General features: G+C 36.1%; 2 protein-coding genes across 5 annotated transcripts in view; one reads left to right on the top strand and one right to left on the bottom strand.

The window, feature by feature from the left end:
- LOC115444227 overlaps positions 1-15,381 on the top strand; it is a 56,019-nt gene extending 40,638 nt beyond the window's left edge. For all 4 annotated transcript variants that reach the window (XM_030169930.2, XM_030169921.2, XM_037440894.1 and 1 more), the window contains 9 exons: positions 5,676-6,071; positions 6,353-6,513; positions 8,551-8,752; positions 12,527-12,621; positions 12,699-12,940; positions 13,021-13,265; positions 13,345-13,594; positions 13,676-13,846; positions 13,986-15,381. In XM_030169930.2, the coding sequence (XP_030025790.1) occupies positions 5,683-6,071; positions 6,353-6,513; positions 8,551-8,752; positions 12,527-12,621; positions 12,699-12,940; positions 13,021-13,265; positions 13,345-13,594; positions 13,676-13,846; positions 13,986-14,486 (2,256 nt within the window). In that variant the 5' untranslated portion in view covers positions 5,676-5,682 and the 3' untranslated portion in view covers positions 14,487-15,381. The remainder of the gene's footprint in view (positions 1-5,675; positions 6,072-6,352; positions 6,514-8,550; positions 8,753-12,526; positions 12,622-12,698; positions 12,941-13,020; positions 13,266-13,344; positions 13,595-13,675; positions 13,847-13,985) is intronic.
- LOC115444242 (autophagy-related protein 16) overlaps positions 1-22,843 on the bottom strand; it is a 156,507-nt gene that overhangs the window by 119,415 nt on the left and 14,249 nt on the right.

Genomic DNA, 22,843 nt, shown 5'->3' with positions numbered 1-22,843 from the left:
AATATTTTACCTTTAGAATATTGACTTCATTACATTTCCGAGAAGAGTTAAATGTGATTACTTGGATTACTCAACTCACTGCAACGTTGTTCAGTCAGTAATGAGCCAATTATGTATGTTATACAGCGTCAGCCATGCGATGTTGAGCAGATCTCGGTAACGTTATTCAAATGATGTTATATCTCTAAGAACGCCGTTTTTAACGATAAGTAAACAGGAAAATCTATTTACTATATGATGTGGTTGTAAAAGAACAGTTTACGTTTATTGGTAGTAGATTTATTACTACACTATGCGAATAACCAAAATGTGTGACGACCCAATTTGTATGATCACACGGATGATGGTGGGTCGGTACGATTTATTCTTATTCGTTTCATTGAGATTAACACTTCGGATTCATAAAAGTCTGAAGAACAAAATATATTTAAAACGAGCTCTCAAGCAGTTATAAAAGCTTGTTTAAAAAAGGATTAAGCAAAAATCATCGTACTGTATCAAATATACAGCGGTTATAAATATCAAATTATGGTCACCATTACCTCAAGGATGTGCAATTTTCACCACATTTCCTCGACTGCTCTCTTACAATGGATGTTTGTGAGTGATGGTGACTTCTTACCGACAATTTGTACTTGCCCATTTGTCTAACTTTGTTAAAATAAAACGAAGTATGCAAATAATAATATACTAAACATAGCTGTATATTATTTATTGTTTATTCAATTTTGCATAAACCTTAGTAGATAACGCCTAAAGGGATAAAATAATGAATACGTTGTAACAAACAATTGTATCTGGTTTTATTGATTTGTTGCCGCTACTGGACTGACCGATATTAATGGTTCAATATATTAAATATTAATTTAAAAGCTATTACTTCGACGACGGACCTATAAAAAATAAAACATTTACATAACTCCTTACTAATAACGTTGTTATGATTTTTTTTATTAAGCATTTACTTTCGGACGGCAAATAATAGAGCCAAAATAACAAATCATTCCAAGATTGATTGATAAATAATTCTAATTTCAAAGCTTCTCAATTTGTATGCTTTTTTATTTACTTTATTGATTACTTGGTTGAAAATACCGTCCATATGAAAAATCAAAAATCAATTGACGGCAATCTAGAAACCTTTGTGGGTAACATTATTTTAACGCGTTTACAGAATATTTATTTTTCGAACTACCCATTCAGTAAATGGACTTATAGGGAATATTTATAAGACCAATTGTATGGCGTTAATGTGTTTTATTTCATATATAGTATGGAACAATGAGAGACGCTGACGCCCGCGGTGGACTGGCGCCTTGTACGGCCAGAGCGCCACCGCACTTCTCGTCAGCTCTAACACATAAGGAAACCGCCTCGTGTCCCATTAGAGAACGACACAACAAATTACAATTTCATTCAATGTAAATCTGCAGGGCATTCTCTCAACGATAGTAATGGTTGAACTTAGACACGCCTAATAGTTTACAGACAAGTGGATTAAGCCGTTCAGCTTCGCTATTGTATTCTGACAGGTAGATCAATTTATATCGCTTACTGGCGTCGTAGGGGCATTAAAATAGCTTGTTTAATTATATTTAACGGTAGTCGTCTTTTTTAATGAACAGTACGATGTCAGTTGAAGTTACACGATTCTTTTTATTTCTTATAACTATCATTATTTGTTCGTATTAATTTATAGCCGGCGCATTGTCTGTTACTTTTATAGATGAAGTTTGGTTTGTGTTGCAACGGTTGTAAAATATCGTGTTTATTTACGTAGACAAGACAAATGATCACATTGTTTATAGCGGGCAGAAAATAAATTAGAAAAAAGTTGATTTTTTTTAATTTAACGCTCGACCATGAAATATATCTAAACGATCAATAACTTTAATAGGGCTATCGATAGTAACGCGTACGAGAAAACGAAGACGATACCCATAGTGTGCCAACCAGTACGGGTATGGTGAAACGTAAATAGCTTGTCGGAGGCATCCGGCTCATTGAATGCGCTGACCCCATCTGATCGATGCTCGGGGCGAGCTAAACGTGCCCGTACATTCGTACCGCGAATGTTCTCCACAGAGACCGTGAATTTATCTCTACAACACTTGTTACTTTTCAGATGCTAATCGCGTTTGAGCTACATTATTTCGACAACTTTTCTTACCGTGTTAAATTTACTGGACAAGTGCGAAACTTATTTTTGATATTGCTCACTTAACTCGCATTTGTATACATTGTGTGCCAAACTCTGAAAATACGTGAAAGAACCAAAACCAGTACTAAAGGAAACGATTAGAAATTCCTTTTTTCAAGTCCACTTTTTAAGATGCATTTTACTGTAAGAAAAAGTGACCTTAATAGATACATGAATATGCAGACATGTATGTAAATATGAGAAAGTTGTCAACATTTATGTAAAATTTTGTTTCCCATTGATAAAATAATATTATGATTTTGCATACATTTCGCCGTGCGATGATGGCGACCCATAATAATAATGGAAACAGTCGCCGCGAGCCGCGCTTCTAGCACATGACCCGGGGCACGGGTCATCGTGTTGGGGTGATGAGTTTACACGATGTTTAAATCGATCGATATTGCTTGTTATTTGAATATTCAACTCATCAAATCAAACTGTCAAGTATACACCGTGAGATGAAGATATTACAGCCGGTACGCATGAATCAGTTTCATAGAATTGCCTTTATGGCATGGGTGTATAAAATCTTTTATATATTTATCTCAGTAGCAATCAGTAGCTGTTCTAGTAATTACATTATTAAAATAGGGTGTTTTCGAAGGTTTTTATGCATGTAATTATTATGTTTAGAAACAATTTAAATTTAAACACAACATTCAATAAACCAACTCTAATAAACCCTTAGAAATCAGTAGCTGTTAAACGATAAACTGAACATAGTATTCATTAAATTAATTCATTATGGCAAATCGCTGCTATTTTAACATTTAATAAAAAGCTTTCTATTATATTGATATGGATAAATGTCTTCTGTACTATTAGTATTCTATTGAAACTTTCTAGGTTAACATCGGACAGCGGAAGAGGAAAAGCGTTCTACCATTTAGATCGAACACAATGAACACATTTGCTACAAATAAAACAAACGGCGTCATAAATAAAACAAAATTATAACAAGATGTCGAATGTAAAAAAATAATGAATACAACATCTCTATTGCAAATATAAAACGGTTTTTATATCATTTTTATATATTATATGCCATGTAAATGTTTTTGTGATTGGTCATCTTTGAAAATACAAAGACTCGGACGCATAATAGATCGATTCTTATTCCCACAATCAACTTCATAAATCGACAACCGATTTGTTAATAAAAAATGACAATGATAACTAAATATGTATTTCAGTTTATGGCAATGAAATGATTGGTTTACAATAGTGTTGTGCCACTACACCGAGATGGTAGGGTGTATTAAAGGTCGGAGAAATGGTTACAAACATAAAAAAATGTGTAAGTTCAGCTTCATTCCTGTTATTTTGAACTATTGACGCTGGCGTCCGATCGTTTATTAATACTCCGATGTTTGAACTTTGCCAGCAACACCACGACAAATAACACCTGTCGTGGTTACTTTCCGTTCAATGTTTATTCTGGAAAATTGTTAAGATGATGCTCCCATAGGACTATTTGTAACTTTGTCGTGATGCATATTTATATAGGGTGTTCTAAACTCTGATCAAATGTAAAACGGGCCCATTACCATATATTACATAAATACACACATAAAATGAAGCAAGTGACAGAGCAAACGTTTGTAAGCGAATAATTCAATTTTCCTAATGGACGTGCAGATCAAATTGCTATCAGCCGTGAGCGACACGAGACACGACGCATGAAATGAATTAGGTTTCCTTTGGCTCTACCATTCAGGTGTGCGCTTCGCTTATCCACACAACTGACGGCAACCACGTCATAAATAATTATTCTCAACGTGCTATATACAATCATCTTTCGAATTCGAAATGCATCGTCACATTCATATTTGTTTTGTTTGAAATATGAAAACAAGTCTCGTATACAATTAAGTACTTCGAATTTATATTATTTAACTATAGACCTACATCTATTTTATGTCTGATAATGCAAGTATAACACTACATTAATCAATTCTGAACCTGGTCAATAACCTGCAACAGAAGGTCTGGCAAGCAAAACTTATTGGATGTGTTATTATGTTCGAAATTCGAATCTTAAACGATGCGTTGCTGGATAACAATGTCGATTTTTATAGAACTGGTTTTTGTTCTACTCTGATCTTTTCCCACAATGTTCGTTAACTTCGTTTTATTGAAATAATCATTAAATTGTCTTTACAACCGTGTCATTTAGGTGTTAAGTTGCTTAATTTTTTATGCCAATATAGAAGTTTAGGTTCTTTTTTTGTAAACACCAATATCCACACGTCAAAGCAACAATTATATTATTAATAAACTTTTATAATTCAATAATATATTTTTATATTTCAACTATCGTAAAAAATCCCTTGAAGTATTTTATCTGAATTAAAATTAATAAGCTTTGAATATAATGGAAAATAAGATAAACTTACCAATTTTAAAGGCCATAACCACCGTCAGCATTTATATACCTAGCAAATTTAAGCGTCAATAATAGTAGCGTCGTTATGTTACAAAAGTGACAAAAACTGTACAATACCTATTGATAGGATGTCGTTTAAACTTAACAATATGTAATTTGCTATTTCGCTCCGGGCTTTGCCAATACATTTTTACAATAAAATAGGAATAAATAGTACCGTTGACCACGAAGTGGACGAGAGGCGACGAGACGTAACACCGTTACGCGAACATTGTGCGTGGAACGTGAGCGTAACGTAATGTACGTTCCTATCATAGCTTACTCGCATATTGTTATCGACGAAAGTATTTTACGCTGTAGAAATAATTGTTTAAAATAACACCCAACGGATGGACAGAATTGCGTGGCTAATTAATATCAGTAGTACGAATTGTTACACGAGGTTTAACAAAGCGTTCGAAACGAAGTGTGCGAAGTCACGGTGTTTTTTCTAATATCGCGTGAACCACTTCTTAAAAAACATTCAACTAGACGTACGCGTGTAATGGCTTATCTAAAGTGCTGTTATGTAGTGAATTACGTGTCATATATTGTGATGCCGGTAGAAATTAATTATAATTAACGGACAATTAATAAGCTAATACCCTTATATAGCGGCAACAATTGTTTCGCCTGTATTATTCACACGAGATGTGAACCACCATGAACATAATGATGACTAATAAGATAATATTAATTTACAAACTGAATGCAAAACTTAGGAATGTAATCGTTTATTTTTGTACGCGCGTGAGCCTGGTTCTAGACAAAACAATTTAAATCCTCACTTTCATACGCTAAAAGCAACACTATGCAATAAGACATTTAAAATTGTAAATAACTGAATTAATTATATGTCTCCAGTTGCAGCAAACTGTCACTGATATTGTCGTACGACATTAACGATTTTACTGCATCTATAAAGAATGTTTGCGTGCATAGTTAAGCGGCTTTACGTACGATAAATAGTTCTAAAGCTTCCCATGCAATTACGTGCATTTAAATTGTCGTAAAGCTTTTTTTATCAACGCTTTTCTTTTGTTACAGATAACGAATGTTGCCACGGCCTCTATCATACAGCATAATGCGGCTTTTACTTAGTTTACTATTTGTGGCGTGCGCTGCCGAAGCCGCGAAAAAATTCGAAGGAACCTTGAGATCGGCGGCCGATGCACCGCCTCAGGATAATCTTGCTATAGAGTCTGCATCAGCAGAGCCCGTTGTAGTGGCCGCGCCTCAGGATTACCAAAATCCTGGTGCCCCACCTCCTGATGCTCCTAAGCCTGAAGCCGAAGATCCCATCGAGGAACCGGCTCCTGTACCGGAAACGGCATCTGAAGGTGTGCCACCCTCTGCTCCGAGTGGCGCATCCGCACCATCAGCTCCGGCTAACTCGTTAGAAGAATGTGATCCCGAAATGATTGGTTTCGAACTAGTTACTGGGTGAGTGTAAAAAAATATGTATTTTAATAATATGAGAATTTTATGTATGAGATCGAGATCTGTAATGCTCTAAGTTCCCGCGAACTGGTGACCGATAATTGTCGAGGTAATTAAGATTATTTAGTCGCAGCTACTAGAAGAGCGTTAAAGCTATCAAGATCCGACTTCACTCACGACATGTCGCAAGAAAGTGATTTAAATGGCTTGCACCAATACGATTACACCAGTAAATATTTCTCGTAAGTTATTTATGTCACAGTATAAAAATGTCTTTTTTGCAGATACGTGTTTTCGGCGCCTTCTCACATTTTAGACGATATCCCTGGTACCTTGATGTTGACAGATTGCCTGGAACAGTGTCAGGCGAATGACACTTGTCGGGCAGTTAACTACGAGACTGGACTTTGCGTGTTGTTTAGTTCTGATGCTGATCAGCTACCGGGTGAGTTTTATTTATAACATGAACTACATACTGCACTAACTTGAAATTCTGTAACTGTTATGGGTACAAAGAATTTCGGTGAACGTTCTAGTTCAGTCAATGTCCTCAAATGTAAATGAATACGTTCAAAACAAACAATGACGCCATTAATTAAGTCGTGTATACAGATAACAAGATTATTATGAATAGACTAGTTGGCATAAAAAGTAACAATAACGGCACAAATGGATGTATGTTCGCTGTTCATGTATGGTATGGTATAACCGGAACATAGCAGGTGGCACAATGGTGCCAATACTCTCGTTTGTCCGACATACACTCATGAGTTCAACCGAGTGGAGCGGTACGATTTTTTTTCGCATCATTTGAATGCCAACAGCATGAACATGCTCACTCATCGATATTGGTGAAGAAAAAATCTCTCACCGTGAAAAGTAAAACACGAAAGTGTTTAAACATCACCTTGTAAATTATTTTGACCTCGTTACTATGAATAGACACATTCAAGCGCAAAAACCATTTGAACTCTAATAAAAATAGGTGTAAAGCGATGTGTTTAGTTTGCGGTATAATTATGCATATGTGGTGGATAATGATGCTTTCTATTGTGGTTATGTTCGCGCGTAATGATGTCGGACGAGGCCAAACATTAGTGCAATAATTTGAAAGTATTTAAACGCCATCAAATTCCAAATTAATGATAATATGAGCAGCCGCAGAACGCCTTATTTCTTAATACAACCGCAAGAATACGGAGGTGTAAAAAGGTAAATGACTATCATCTCTGTAACAAATAAAAAGCAACGACGTGTTAACGGCCTTCGGGCAAATTGACTTTATAGGATAATATTTTTTGAAATATCGCATCTTGCTATAATTTTTGATAAATTGGAAAGTGTGATATTGAGTTTCTTTTTTCTGAAACGAAAGTTGCGACCACATACATTATATCGTACGGGTTGATACCGGGACGTGCTATTTTATATATCTTTTAACGATTATTTATTTATCGTATTTGAATACTTAATGCTTGCGTTTTTACCTACGTGAAAGATTTTTGCCGGAATGACGCTGCGCACTTTTTTTGGGGTAAAATGTGACCTGTATTTTATTATAAACTTAGTCTTTTATGTGAAAAAAATCATTTAAACGCCTGCAAAGGCTTACGAGTTTATTCAAACATGCAGAAAATTTTAATTATAATATTTTTAGAATGTGTACATTTTTCGTTCCATAGAGCACTCTGTCCCGTTATCACCTGGACTCGGAATGGCTGTTTACTGTCAATGGTTGTGATTTTACGAAACAATTCATTTATTTGCCAAATAAAACCTCCATGAGTATTTATATTCCACCATGTTGCGAACAATTTCCGTAACATTTAACACAATCTGTCTTCAGAATAAGATACTATTACCTTCTCGTAGATATTAAAGACTACGAGAGACGTTCAGTCTGCTAGTAATCAGCTCCAATGCAAATTAGTCTGGTTCAGAAGAATATTTTTCATCAGTCGGATCGCATTTACAGATGCTAGTTTTACAACCAATTACTCGTCCACAACGCAACGAAGGTATCATTTTACTCACAAATAAAATAATTTATATTTGCTGTAGCGCATCCTCACTTCGGAAACATGTACGTTATAAATTCAAGATCATAATTAAGGCGTCGAATATCGTAACATGCAATAACGTTTAGATTTATCTACGAGAAAAGGGACGGGAAATGAAAGCCGATCATAAATTTTTCTAACGTAACTAACGTTCATAATCGAAAGAAAAATATCCATATTTCTTTAACAACATATCCAATAAAGGCAATGCATAAATTATGTTCATAGCCGAATAACGGTACCCGTGGGATCAACCATTTAAAATTTTGAGTTTTTTCTCCCGCCTTGAAGCAATTTACAACCTACTATTAACGGTACATGAATAATGATAAGTTACTTTTCGAACGTGTATTTCCTTTCTCATTTATAAATCGGTCCGCGGCTCTTTAATTTTGATGATAAATAACTTTTTTTAATTACAGGTGCATTGACCAAGTCGCAGTTTCCCGTGTTCACTATCTATGCGCAGAAGTCATGCTTAGGCGTGCGTCCGTGCGAGCGCGCGTGGTGTTTCGACCGTGTGCGCGGCTACCATCTCAAGGGGCACGGAAAGAAGACGCACACAGTTGGCTCCAGGCAGATGTGTCTCGACCTCTGCCTCGGCGAGAACGAGTTTGTCTGCAGGTTGGTCAAATACTAATCACGATTATAACAACGTTCGCGTTGAGAACTACATTAACGCACATGTGTGCACTGGTTTATGTAACATTTAGTTGCATACCTTTTTCATATCTTTGAATTAAAATTTAATATCAATGCAAAGTTATGCCAGTACATTATTATTACTTAATACAATAATTTCCAACATCTAAACTAAAGAAACGAACAAAGTAGGGCGTATTATGGGCGGAGTGAGTCATGAATGACCCGCAAGCACTATTACCCTCGACGCGACCTAAGTGCGACTATCAAGTCATTTAAAATAGCATGCTGTTGTAGAATAATACGAATGGCGTAAATGTAACATTACTCGATTATATTGAAGCGCATACGCACGCTTAATTTATACGAGTTTAAATTGTGGATTTGTTCCAAGCAGACTTTTCTTTTTTATTAACCTGCGAATGCTTAAAACGGAAAGGGAATGCGTCAAAGCAGAAAACAGTGCACAGCAATGTAATAGTTAATTAAAATGCCAATGTATCATTGTTTAATTGTTGTGCTGTAAATGTACGTTATTTTTGTTTAAGTTTGTTTGTTGTATTCGAACCGCAATTAAAATTGCTTTGTAGTTACTTGAAATACTATAAGCATACATACATTTTTTTATAAACATTAAGATTGTGTTCTAAACACATTTATATACACGTTATAGTCACATTTTATACAACAATAATGTATTCACAGAACTTTAATGTCACTTACGGGGATTAATCCAATGACACCGATTCCACACTAACAATTGCGCTAACAAGACGTGAAAACGGAATATATGCAGGGTCGTGTGCCCGTTTCCCTTTATTATTTACTATAATTTACTAACTGATTAGGTATTATAACTCACGACAAGTTAGATACGTTTCGACAATTTGAAATTATGACTAATAGTAATTTAGACAAAAAATATACGCAATTATCAAAAGAGTAATAGGAAGTAGTTTCTCATTGTGTGGACGTACGAGTGGGCTAATTTATACGAGATACATAAGTCCGATAACGGAGTCAATCAGCCATCATCAAGTTCCCATAGATGGCGGTACATCTTTGCCGCTCAGTTCAGTGGATAAGTCACAGCCTCTTCCTGGTAGCCGCTCCGTATCTGAATCCTACAAACGAGCATTATATACAAAGCAGGGGATACCAATTGTACAGCCTACGACTCAGGCGTCTAATATAGCAAGACACGACTGTCCTATTGTATTTATTTCCTTGTACGGATTTTGATATCATTAACATAAATAGTGTACGGGTGTCTGACGCTCACATTCGATACACGTATCTGTTCGCTTGTTCGGGTCAGGCTAATGCCGTTTGTTCGTAAATGATCTTCGCATTGTGGCGCTAATTCGGTTCTCAATGCGTACTCGTTCAATGTGTCCCCAAGACCAGAGCTTTGAATTACAAATGCTTGCTATTTCGCTTGGATTGTTTTATTAGTGGAACAAAGAAAAGGAAAGATTCCAATTTAAAAAAAATATTATCATATCAAAATATACGTTAAATAGGTATACGTTACTTCCTCAAATTGTGTATCACAAAACGAACATTTTTATGGAACATTTAGTTAAAGTAGTCTCTTGAATTAAACAATATTTCTCACCATAGCGTAAGCTTGAAAAAATTGCTTGAACACGTGAGGGAGAGCTTATTTTCTATCGCAACGGGTGACATGACATGTTACAAATTAATCAATACGTGCCGCTATTACAGTTTTATTTATTTTATTACAGTCAATGTGTTGAGAACAAAGTACGCCATTTAGTTTTAGTGGGTTCGTTTAGTGTAGCGTTGGGCACAAACGTTGTATCTCCATTGAGTGTGGCGGTGGGCGCAGGCGCGGGCGCTCCCCAGGCGGCGCGCATCTCGATTTTCCACAGTCACGACACTTGGCAAATATTCCTTGGACGTGGCTGGCGGTGTGCCACGCGGTGTGGGAGCGATTCATCCTATCATCTCTCACTTCCGTTATATTATAAATAAGCAAATATTTCCAACAAATCCCCGACAAAACAAATGCCTCAGGCAATTTATATCATCCAATCTTTGCACTGCAAATTTCCCAAGTTCTGCAAATACTTTACAAAACACCTATTACACAATATCCATATACCTGCACTTATAAAAAAGAATTCTAATACTACGATCAAAAATTAATTTGAAAAGATGATACATAAATATTTAATGCAATACATCGTGATTTAGTACGAGTCTACATTTAGACGCGCTTTAGGGCATATGAAATGACTTAAGGAATTAAATAGAATGTAATAGAAACGAGGGGCTAATAAATGGTCTGCTTAGAATCTTAGACCTCCAACGTTTGTACCTTTTAGTATGAACATAAAATATTTTGAGATTCTGTTATCGAAGATTATAGTAACATAATCCTTTGATAAGTATTTTGAGATTGTCGCAATATTTTGTCAAAGAAGCAAGGAATGAATATGTGAAGTAAGAAATGATTTTTAGTACAAACAACACTGCCGAGTAACACCACAATAATGTTACGTCGGACAGAAAGTACACAAGAAAGATATTAACAGGTGAAGAAATTACCAGGACTTGTAATTATGATATGCGCGACGTGCCTCAGATCTTACAACAAGAAAATAACGTCGGCTAGTGGCGGAATAGATGCAATCATACAGACTCACTTTATATTAATGTTTTCTTGTATCACGCGCCGCGTACTGTTGTTTCGTCACAGGGGCAAAAAAACTGGCAATTTTGTCATCAAGCAGTAAACATTATTAATTTACTAATGATTAGAATACGCCATGATCGTAACGAGAACTATAGATAGTAATGAGCAAATTTGATCAACGTAACAATAGATAAATTACTCCGATATTGGATTATACTTATCATTTTGTAAAAACTTTATTCCCATAGGATTGCGCAGGGGTCATCTGATTGGGATCGATTGTACATCGGTAGAAAATATTGAGTTAGATGGGCAAAGATAATGTGCATGGGTGGCCGTTCGGTCCAGAAGTAACATTATACCTTCATACGGAGATGAGGTTACATAAATTCATATATTATTGTGGTATTAAATTTATGCGCATGTATAAGTATGGGAATAAACTATAAAAGCTATAAAGCCTATAAGGAATAAATGTTATAGCGTTTTAAATAGGTAATGGTACGACTATTTATGCAATCATTTACTGGAATTTTTATGATCTAATATTTGTGTAAATCTATCTTAAAAATAAACATGACCGTTTAGTTTAGAATTAAGCGTCTGACATTATTTACCTATGCTAGTGCTCTATAGCACTAATCTAAAATATTTGTATTTTTGCACAAGTAGGTATTCAGAAAAAAATATGTTTCCTCTACCACTGTCAACTAGAAATTTAATTTCCATGCTAATACTGAAGGCTAAACGAGGTTAATTAATGATACTATATGTACAATATCAAACCGGTCTTGCATATGATCAGTGTCAGGAAGTAGGACCTACGGGTCAGGGTGTTAATATTTATTTATTAACGCAATAATAAAGCTAGTGAATCTGTTTATGAGGCTAACGTTATTCATAGATTTAGTGGGTAATAAGATAGCTACACTAGGCTGACGACAAGTCAATGGGACATGCAATTAAATGGCGCAACGAAATGGCGTCATTCATGTCTACCAGGCACGATGTGAACATCTTGGGAAAATTCACACAATAAAAAGAAGAAAAACAAAAACATAGCTGCTGTTAAACCGCGTGAAACATTGTTGCAGATCGGCGAACTACAACAATAAAACTGGGGAGTGCGTGCTCTCCAATATGGACCGTATTACTTTGGCTGGAACCAACTCTTTCCAATCGAATGAAGGTACACCTCGTTATGATTTTTATAGATACGTGTGAATACATTAATTTAATGATTTAATACGATTTTTCTTTCTCCAGATACGGACTATTTAGAAAACAACTGCGTCGAAGAGCCAACAAAGTTATGCGAGTTCAAAAAAATGGGCGGACGCATTCTGAAGACCGTGGACTCGGTGTATCAAGATGTGCAAACCGTTGAGGAATGCAGAGAGTTATGCCTTAACTCGCCATTCCGCTGTCATTCATACGACCACGGCGATACTGGCGACCATGTATGCCGTCTTTCCCATCACTCACGTGCAACACTCGCTGACATTCAGGTAATTATGAAACTATGCTTCTTCGGAGAATTGATGTAATTACGTGTATCGCAGATATTAATATGGAACTCTTTTTTTAGGACCCTTACTTAGAGGTACCCGAAGCGGCTACATATGAATTGTCTTCTTGCTACAACGTATCTATTGACTGCCGTGCTGGAGATATGGTTGCTCGTATTCAAACCTCTAAATTGTTCGATGGCAAAATTTACGCAAAGGGTAGCCCTAACTCGTGTGTTGTCGACGTTAAACAAAGCCTCGAATTTGAATTGCATATGGGATACAATAACATTGAGTGCAATGTTAAACAGAACGGACTTGGAAGGTGATGATATTGCCTGTATAATTTTATTTATTATCTTATTCAAAGGGCGCAATGAAGCTAACTCTTTATATACTTTCAGATATTTGAACGATGTCGTCATTCAACATCATGACACAATCGTTACGTCTTCCGATTTGGGTCTTGCTGTAACATGCCAATATGACTTGACAAACAAAACCGTCGCCAATGAGGTAGACCTTGGAATTCACGGAGATATCCAGACTGGTCTGTCGGAGGAGGTCATTGTCGACTCGCCCAACGTAGCCATGAGAATTACCGACAGAAGTGGAGATGACACCATTGCTTCGGCTGAAGTTGGAGATCCTCTGGTAATTACATTTTTGTTTACGATTTAAATATTTAAATATCGTTTAACTTTTAAATATTAAATTGTTCGTATGTCTTTATAGGCTCTCCGCTTCGAGATTATGGACCCGAACTCGCCATTCGAAATCTTCGTACGAGAACTTGTGGCTATGGACGGCGTCGATTCCAGCGAAATTACTCTTATCGACAGCGACGGTTGCCCCACCGAACACTTCATCATGGGACCTCTATTCAAATCCACCAACAGTGGAAAGGTAATTTTTTTTTGAAATTAGGTCTTTTACAAAATTAAATACATCATGTACATGTAGTTATTCCATGAATTATAGAATTTTAGAATTACTACTAATTATAGAATTACTATATGAAATGACATTAAATTATTTTTTGTAGACACTGTTGTCACACTTCGATGCCTTCAAGTTCCCGTCCTCCGAAGTGGTTCAATTCCGTGCCTTGGTGACTCCTTGTATGCCTACTTGTGAGCCAGTACAGTGCGATGGTGGACCAAACGAACTTCGCTCTGTCATGTCATACGGCCGTAGGAAGAGGCGTTCTACCCCCGCTGCACCCACCGATGACATGTTGCTTGTGCAAACCATCCAGATTACCGACAAATTCGGCTTCGACAAACAACGCGCCAAGAATGTCACTGAAGACTCAGTGTTCGTAAGGGAGACCGACGTTACTTGCGTGAACGCAGCAGGAGCTATGCTCGCGGCGGCCGCTTTCTTGGCGGCTCAACTAGTCGTACTCGCGGCGTGGACGTGCAGTTGGCAGAGACGGCGCGCGGCAGCCAAGGCCGCCGAACTTCTCCCTGGACCAAACGCACCATCTGCACTTTGCAAAGTTTACGACCCGAGCTATTCTCGTACGCACCAGAGGCACTTTTGAGTATTTTGTAGACGTGTCGACGTGATCAACGTCCGCAATAGTAGTTTATGTTGTTAGTATAAAAACCCCCGTCGTGTCCCGGCTTGTAGAAACTACGTGTTACGATCGAGTGACACGTAGTTCGTTGACAGAGCGCAGGACTACGACAGCGGTTATTTAATGGTAGTGTCCGAACATTTCCGCATCATACGCTACATACGGCCAATATGTGCGGGAGAGTGCGACACAGAGACGGGGACGACCACAAGAGTGCGCGTGAACGTGGACGAATGCGAGGCGGGACGCATGTGACTGTGTGTATGCGTTGATGAGTGTAATGACGCTCGCTTGTCCCCTTCTCTAGTGCCGGCGCGGGACCGAGGCCGTGACCCGTTATCAAGATCGCGTCGCTCATTCGTTCATTTTAAAATCGGATGTTCATTTGCGGATGTCCGAATAGTATTGTACCATATTTTATTGATTTAGCGTAAGCCTGATTTTTTAATTATAGAGATAGGTAAAAAGTAACATTTCAGTACCTTTTAAGTAGAAATCCGAACGTGCGACCTAAGTCATGAAACGATGGATTGACGGCCGTCCCGACATCGTAATTTATTTAATTTAGGTTAGTTTTTTACGTAATTTATGATTGAAATAAACTTATTTAATAAAACTCCTAATATAAATATTTACCTAAATAAAAAAAGAAAGCTTACGACTTAAACAGTGTGCTATTTTATATAAATATAAATTCAAAATATTTAATTATGTTCTTAGTGCCTTAAAGTCGTATTAATAATTTTATTAATCATAATAAAATACTTTTTAAGTAAAAAGCTTAAATAGTGTTTTTAACTTTTTTGTCCGTCCAAATTGTCATTACGTCATTACTTAAAATAAACTTATACATTAATAACTACAGTGGTTTTATTGGTTTCTTATAATCCCTTTACAAATATATTATGCATTCAAAGACGTCACATAATTATAAAGCCCTCTTAAGTTATAAAAAAAATATTGTGTAGTAAAAATATTAGGCGTTAATTTGCTCTTGATGTATAACTGAATATAACTAAATTAGAAAAACGAATGGTTATTATAGTTCAGCTACGTTTCCGAGTGCGGAAGTAGAAGTACTAAGTATATAAAATTTATCAATTTTATTACATATTAGCTTATTTATGTTCAAGTTTCGTCCGAGTGCAAATGTTTTCTCGGAATAAAAAGTAGCCTAAATGGTATACGAAGTCACGGTTTATTTGTGTGCCAAATTTACTCAAGTTTCTTAAACGTGGGCTAAAAATTATCACCAACTTTCACATTCAAAATATTAGTAGCAAGATAACTACCGTAAGCACTAATGAATAAATTGTTTAAAAAACATAAAAAATTAAAAAAACGACTCATCATTTCGATATATTGTTTGCAATATTAATGACGATAAACGATCGAGTTACAAATAAAATAAAATAGTAACCTAATTAACAAGGTCTTCTTTTTGCCATATAATTAACTATAAAAAATTTATATACCTATAATGCAATCGGTTCTAGCATCTGTATGCAGAATCTTGTCGTCGCGTGTTATCATAAATCATTATAAATTAAAGACGGAATTCAGGTTTTAAAAGCGGCAACAAAATAAAACCTCGCGACAAGTCGCCGTGTCAGATTTGACCAGTTCTCGGCTTGGAAATGGCACGCATCAATGAGATGTGATCTTTAGTTACAGTTTGCGCGGCACAATCATGTGTGAAGGGGCAAGCCTCACGTCCACATTCGTGCCCGAGATTAGATCGTCGCGTCGTCGTGCGCTGGCGACGGCACGCGACAAAACCAACACGTGCCGACTGCGACCATTAGTAACTTTGCGTTGAGTATCTATCTGTTTCGCGACGCGATTTAAATTACATGCCATTGAAAAAATTACCTCGCAGAATAAATTTCCAACTATATTTTAGTTTAACAAATTACATTGCATTTATTCTTTAAAATTTTACAGCCATTTCACGAGATTGAAGTTGTACAATGCACATTCCATAAAGGGTCATTTTTTACGCGAACAACTTTCATGCTTTCGTAGGGCGACAGCGAAATATATTATTTAGAATTTTATAGTCAGCGACAATAGTAGCCTGCGTTTTCATAGGTCTATAAAATTCAAATGTTGCATACAACATTGTTGTTGAAGATAAAGTTGTTTACAATAACATGAAATATTCATAGAATAGAATCGACGGTGGCCACCTGAATTGCGACATACGTAAAAATAAACAGAACCGAACAGGCCTACTCTGGCAGACGTCGATTTATGCGACGAAACAAAACGAAGCATACAAATCTCACTAATATAATATTTATAAGCTCCGGCGATGTTTGTCATAGAAGAATTATTTTGTGAGAGTAGGGAAGATGCCGACCGCGATCAATATCGGCCTCTTTGATACCTTGCTTCGACTCTACTTATTAAACGAATAGTTACAAGATTTTATCTCACGCTCGCCATCGCGACACAAATGAAATATTGCCGTGCCTGTTCGATTCTCATGAAATATGGAATCTGATTAACTATTACTATAAATGAGTCACGCTGAAATCTAAAGTGCTCAATGTGTCAGGGCTGCCTTTCGCTCTAGTTTCTTCGTATTTGTCCTAGTTTTCACGTCGCTTAGTGAAAATATTTTATAATTCATAGCCAGATATTATTGTCCATTTCATTCATCCTTCCCTAATTTAAGGGGACCTATCAGCAGTAAAAATCCGATAAGGTGGTGCGACATCGGCCTATTTTAGAATTTCGTTGTTGCATTGCCTTGAACGTGATAGCCTTTAAATTAACCTTTATATTAGAGAAAAAGGTAAAAACAAACTTGTAACGTCTAAAACATTTATCTATAATATTTCATTCAAAGTTTTAAATTTATTATTATTATACATTTTCGCAAATCAGGTATTAATGAATAATAGATAGAAAGTAAAAAGAAAACATACGAGAAGGGCATTAATTCATACACATACGGAACTAGGTCTTTTTTTTCTAATCGGACACGGCATAGTGACCCCACTTCCCCTGTTGGTAAGTGGTAAGGTGTCCGATAGAATGTCGACTGCCGAGAGACCATTACTCTCGACAGTCGACACAATTATGCCGGCCTGTTGGTACCAGATATACACAGACTGATCCCGGAACGCGACACAGTTACGTGGGCCACTATGGCGGGTTTTAACACCTTGTTTACGGTGGTCGCTGTCGGCGTGAATATAAAATATATCCTACTACCAGCAAACTACTAAAGCATTATAGCATTTCACCTGTAAATACATAAAGCATTTTAAAAGTTTCTGAAGAGAACAATATCTTCGTGACAAATAATGTACATTAACTAAAGCTTTATAATAGGAACTGGGACACTTTCGTTCGGAGATGAAAGTAAGCGTTCACAATACAAGTCTCTCTTTTAGAATATTTAAGTTCACCTTTACAATTTATATTTCGCCAGTGTACTGTTATTAGCCACAAGTGTACAGGAAATGAGCATACTTATGTTGCTTATGTTACTTATGCGCTTTCGTCAGACACAAAAAGGCAATTTTCTACAAAACATTTGTAACCGCCAAACTGTAGGATATTAAACTTTGTTTACTTTGAAAATAGTCAGTATATAGTTGGTAGACTTTCGAGTTACAAAATGAAGTCGAATCTGACAAACTAAATAAAAATTATCAGCAGTAAACCTAACCGGTAAATATTTTTTATGACATACAAATATTCGAGTAAAGATTTGTTAAATCACAAACCATTCTCCGAAATTAACGTCAAACAGAAATTATTTTTGTTTCAAGTACTACTTACTTTAAAATCACACAAATTCTTTCGACTGGGCCTTATGATACAACATATATCCTTTTTCCCTACGTGTGAAAAATGATATTTTATGAAAGCTATAGATCTATATTTATTTGTACAAAGCTGGTCCTAAAGAATTTAGTCTATAATGGACCGTTCTGAAGATTGTGGCACGGAGAATGAGATCCTGTATTCTTAATAAATTATGTGAAATCTATTTGTAATGATCGGATTCTGATGGAATTATGAGTTAATCCTAAGGTAAAATATGCTTTTCACACCAATAATAAGTAAAAAAAATATATAAGAACTGACGATACAAATTATACAAGTCTATTCAATAATACTATGCTTTGAAATTAAACTAATTTTGGGATTCTATCGCGGTTAGTATTTTATTTTTCTCCCGACGTTTCGAAGACTTTGCAGCCTTCATGGTCACGGGGGGAGGGGGGGGGGGGACTGAGATGTTGTTCATCCGTAAAGGCAAAGTTACAATACTTACCTACATTATACAACTTTTGTTTTTTTTTTTTTCTGTTGGTGGTCCGATCTACGCAGATTGAGCTCACAGTCACGCCAATCATTATCATATCATATAAAATACTAACCGCTATAGAATCCGAAAATTAGTTTAATTTCAATGTCTATCATTCGCGTAAACATAAGAAATCATAATACTATGCTTTTTACAAAACCAAAAAAAAAAGAAAAAATAAGTTATTCTTTGATTTCATGGGTTTCCAAATAGTATTGCAAGTGAAATTTCCTTTTATTACTCACAATTTAAAATTTGTGTTCAAAAATTATTCAGTCTTGCGGCGATACAATTTCTATACAGCATTGTCCAATAATAATGTCCTTCGCCGAAGTAGATTGTGCAAGAGTCGTTATGTACAAAGGCGGTATTATTCTATCTTTTTTATTCTGTTGAATGACTCAATCAGCAAGCCGTTAACCTGATGATAATTGTCACGACGACCCCTAAATACCACCTGAACTTTCAATTGTTAAGCTATGTATGGCACGTCACAGCGCTCTCACCCTGAGACTAAAGAAATAATGTCTCATTATTCCGGATCTGGTTGCAATGTTCTTCAAATCAAAACACAACAAAGAGTACACGAGCAATGGTGTTAGGCGACAGAAATAGCCATTGCGATTATACCTATCTAGTCAGATTCTCGCAAACGAGAAATCTACCAATAGGTAATACATAAGGTGATGTCATTTATTTGAAAAAAAAAAAACTATAGTTTGTTCTTCTACGGAACAAGTCTATCAACATTCGATATGAATAGTCATTGTTTACGCGGGGATATCTACTTAGTCTGGCCATAAATACTGTTACACTTAATTATAAAAAAATATTACATTTGAATTTCGAATCTGTCATTTTTATACGATTGTTCATTGTGTTTTCTCATTTTGGCGCCAATACATTGTAAAATATTTTGCGATATTAAAATGGTGTGGGGTGATAAAGAGAACCGAATCGCTGTGATAGCATTACACAAAGTAGGTATGGAGCCAAATGCAATTTTAAAACTCTCCATACACTTGGTATTAGTAAAATGTTTGTGTACCGGGCTATTAATAGGTACAATGAGACCTCCTCTGTTTGTGACAGAAAAGATCTGGCCGTCCACGTAGTGTTCGTACGAAAAAGGTGGTCAAAGCAGTAAGGGAAAGAATTCGAAGAAATCCTGTCCGAAAGCAAAAGATTTTATCTCGGGAAATGAAGATAGCACCTAGAACCATGTCGCGTATTTTAAAAGATGACTTAGGACTTGCAGCCTATAAGAGACGCACTGGCCATTTCTTAACTGATAATTTAAAGAAGAATAGGGTGGTAAAATCGAAACAACTACTGAAGCGGTACGCAAAGGGAGGTCACAGAAAAATTTTGTTTACGGATGAGAAAATTTTTACAATTGAGCAACATTTTAACAAACAAAATGACCGTATTTATGCTCAAAGCTCTAAGGAAGCTTCCCAATTAGTCGACAGAGTGCAACGTGGACATTATCCGACTTCAGTGATGGTTTGGTGGGGTGTTAGCTATGAAGGAGTGACTGAGCCATATTTTTGTGAAAAGGTATCAAAACATCGGCACAAGTGTATCAAGATACCATTCTTGAGAAGGTAGTTAAGCCCCTTAACATCACCATGTTCAATAACCAAGTATGGTCCTTCCAGCAAGACTCGGCGCCGGGTCATAAAGCTCGGTCCACGCAGTCTTGGTTGGAATCGAACGTTTCGGACTTCATCAGAGCTGAAGACTGGCCGTCGTCTAGTCCCGATCTTAATCCGCTGGATTATGATTTGTGGTCAGTTTTAGAGAGTACAGCTTGCTCTAAACGCCATGATAATTTGGAGTCCCTAAAACAATCTATACGATTGGCAGTGAAGAATTTTCCCATGGAAAGAGTGCGTGCTTCTATTGATAACTGGCCTCATCGTTTAAAGGACTGTATTGCAGCCAATGGAGACCACTTCGAATAAGCTTTTATATTTTTAATTGTTTTATATTTATGTATTAAACTGACACACTGTAAAAGTAATAAATGTTATTTGCAGTTAACAATTTTCTTTTTTCTTTATTACAATATTTATGGCAAGACTAGGTATATGTAATGTCCATAAAAAAATCAACAATGGCAAGGGACCACAGGGAAAATCTAATTGATGGAAAAGGAGCACCTCGTAGACCTTGACTACTGATTTATTATTGACCTCCCTTTAAAAACACTAGCAACATTAGTAATTCGAGTAGCACAACTTGAATTCTCCTGAATGTACTTCGATTTATCTAGAGATCAACGGAGGATGTTTTGTTTACTGGCCAAGACCGAAATATCTTTATTTTCCCAGATTTACGTGGGCGCAGAACGATAAATTTCGCCAGTATATTTTTATCGGTTATATTATTTTCATAACTTAATTACAGAATTTATTTATGTACGAGGAACTTTCCGTGTTTATATTTAATTCTTCTGATATCTCGTAAATAATCATTCATCATCTGTCTCACAATATTTATCATGTAGATGTTTATAATGATAAATTTATTGCTATTTGTATGTATTCCTACACGATGTACTTTAGAATAGCAGGAAAATTAAACGCAAATTCCTTGCGTTTTATAGTATACTAGCTGGGCCTGCGGCTTCGCCTGCGTGGAAATCAGTGTGTCACAAAGATTTTCCCGCGTAAATCCCGATCCTTGACCCTTTCAACACTTATCGTTATATTTTAGTAAATTTACAAAAAAACTGTAATGTACTAATCTAACCCTCCTCAAAAATTGTACTATCTTTTAGTAAAAACCGTATAAAAATCCGTTCAGTAGATTTTGAAACATTCGATCACATACAGACACACAGCTTTTGGAGAATGTGTTTTATAATATGTGTAGATAAAAATATATTTTTTTAAGGAAACATGCTATGAAAAACGTAATTTTGTGGGAAAAAAGGGGGACATAAGCGATAAAAATAAATCATAATGGATTTGAATTTAAGTTCCAACGAGTCACTCAAATGTAATAGTGCACATTTATTTTTATCAAATTCCCTTGTTACACAAGGCAATTATATTCCTAAAAATCCATTCCGTAATATAAACTAAATTCCATGTTATAATTGCATATAGTATGCGTGAACTAAATTTTGAACCTATAGCGCCTGAATAAAATACCAGAGATATTTAACCGAAGAAATATAAACACTGGCGATACTCAACAGTAAAATCCTTTTGTTATGGAAGTTCAAAAAATACTAACACAAACATAATATTAATGAAATGCGAATCATAGAGTACCGTACATTCAATAATCTATAAATTTTAACGCATCAATTACCGTGTCGCCTGCAAAGCCGTTTATGGAAAAACGCAATTTTGACGAATTGTTGTGCGAGCGCGATTGAACAAGGGGCAAACCATTATAGCTCAATGTTAATCTGCCGACAGGTCATAAATCAGTTAAGGCTTGTACTTGATACATCCGGCGCTAGCAAAAGCGCAATCGATTTGGGCTTATTACGTTGCTATTGGCCGGCACCGGTTATGGATATTGCAGCGCAATTTGAGTGCCTATTTACATCAGAATAGAACTGCGCGGCCGCGCTCGCGCAAACGCTTTGCCGAAGGAAAATAAACAGAGCTATCTCACACGGAGGTGCGGTAACTGGAAACGTTAAAACGGGGATATTTACAGAAAAATGTATGTGACAAAATTATGTTTTACTATTCTATGTGAGCTATAATGAACGTCACATCTTTGACAAAAAATAAATAATCATAATGTTCTTGTTTTATTGTTTATAGTTCAGAAATTATACCCGACAGGGTTACCACCCCACATCATAAGACGAATATTGAAATCACGTCAAGGTGTACATGCGTAAGTGGCGTCAATAACCATCTCTTCGAAGATAAAAGCGTGTGGTTGTTATGTAAAACACGTTGCCATTTAAAACATATAGATACTAAACTATTAATGATCACGAATCTGTAAACTGACATTTTAG

Source organism: Manduca sexta, chromosome 21, assembly GCF_014839805.1.
Source record: "Manduca sexta isolate Smith_Timp_Sample1 chromosome 21, JHU_Msex_v1.0, whole genome shotgun sequence".
Taxonomy (NCBI): Eukaryota; Metazoa; Arthropoda; class Insecta; order Lepidoptera; family Sphingidae; genus Manduca; species Manduca sexta.
The sequence above is the reverse complement of the archived record's forward strand: the minus strand, read 5'-3'. Positions and strand labels throughout refer to the sequence as shown.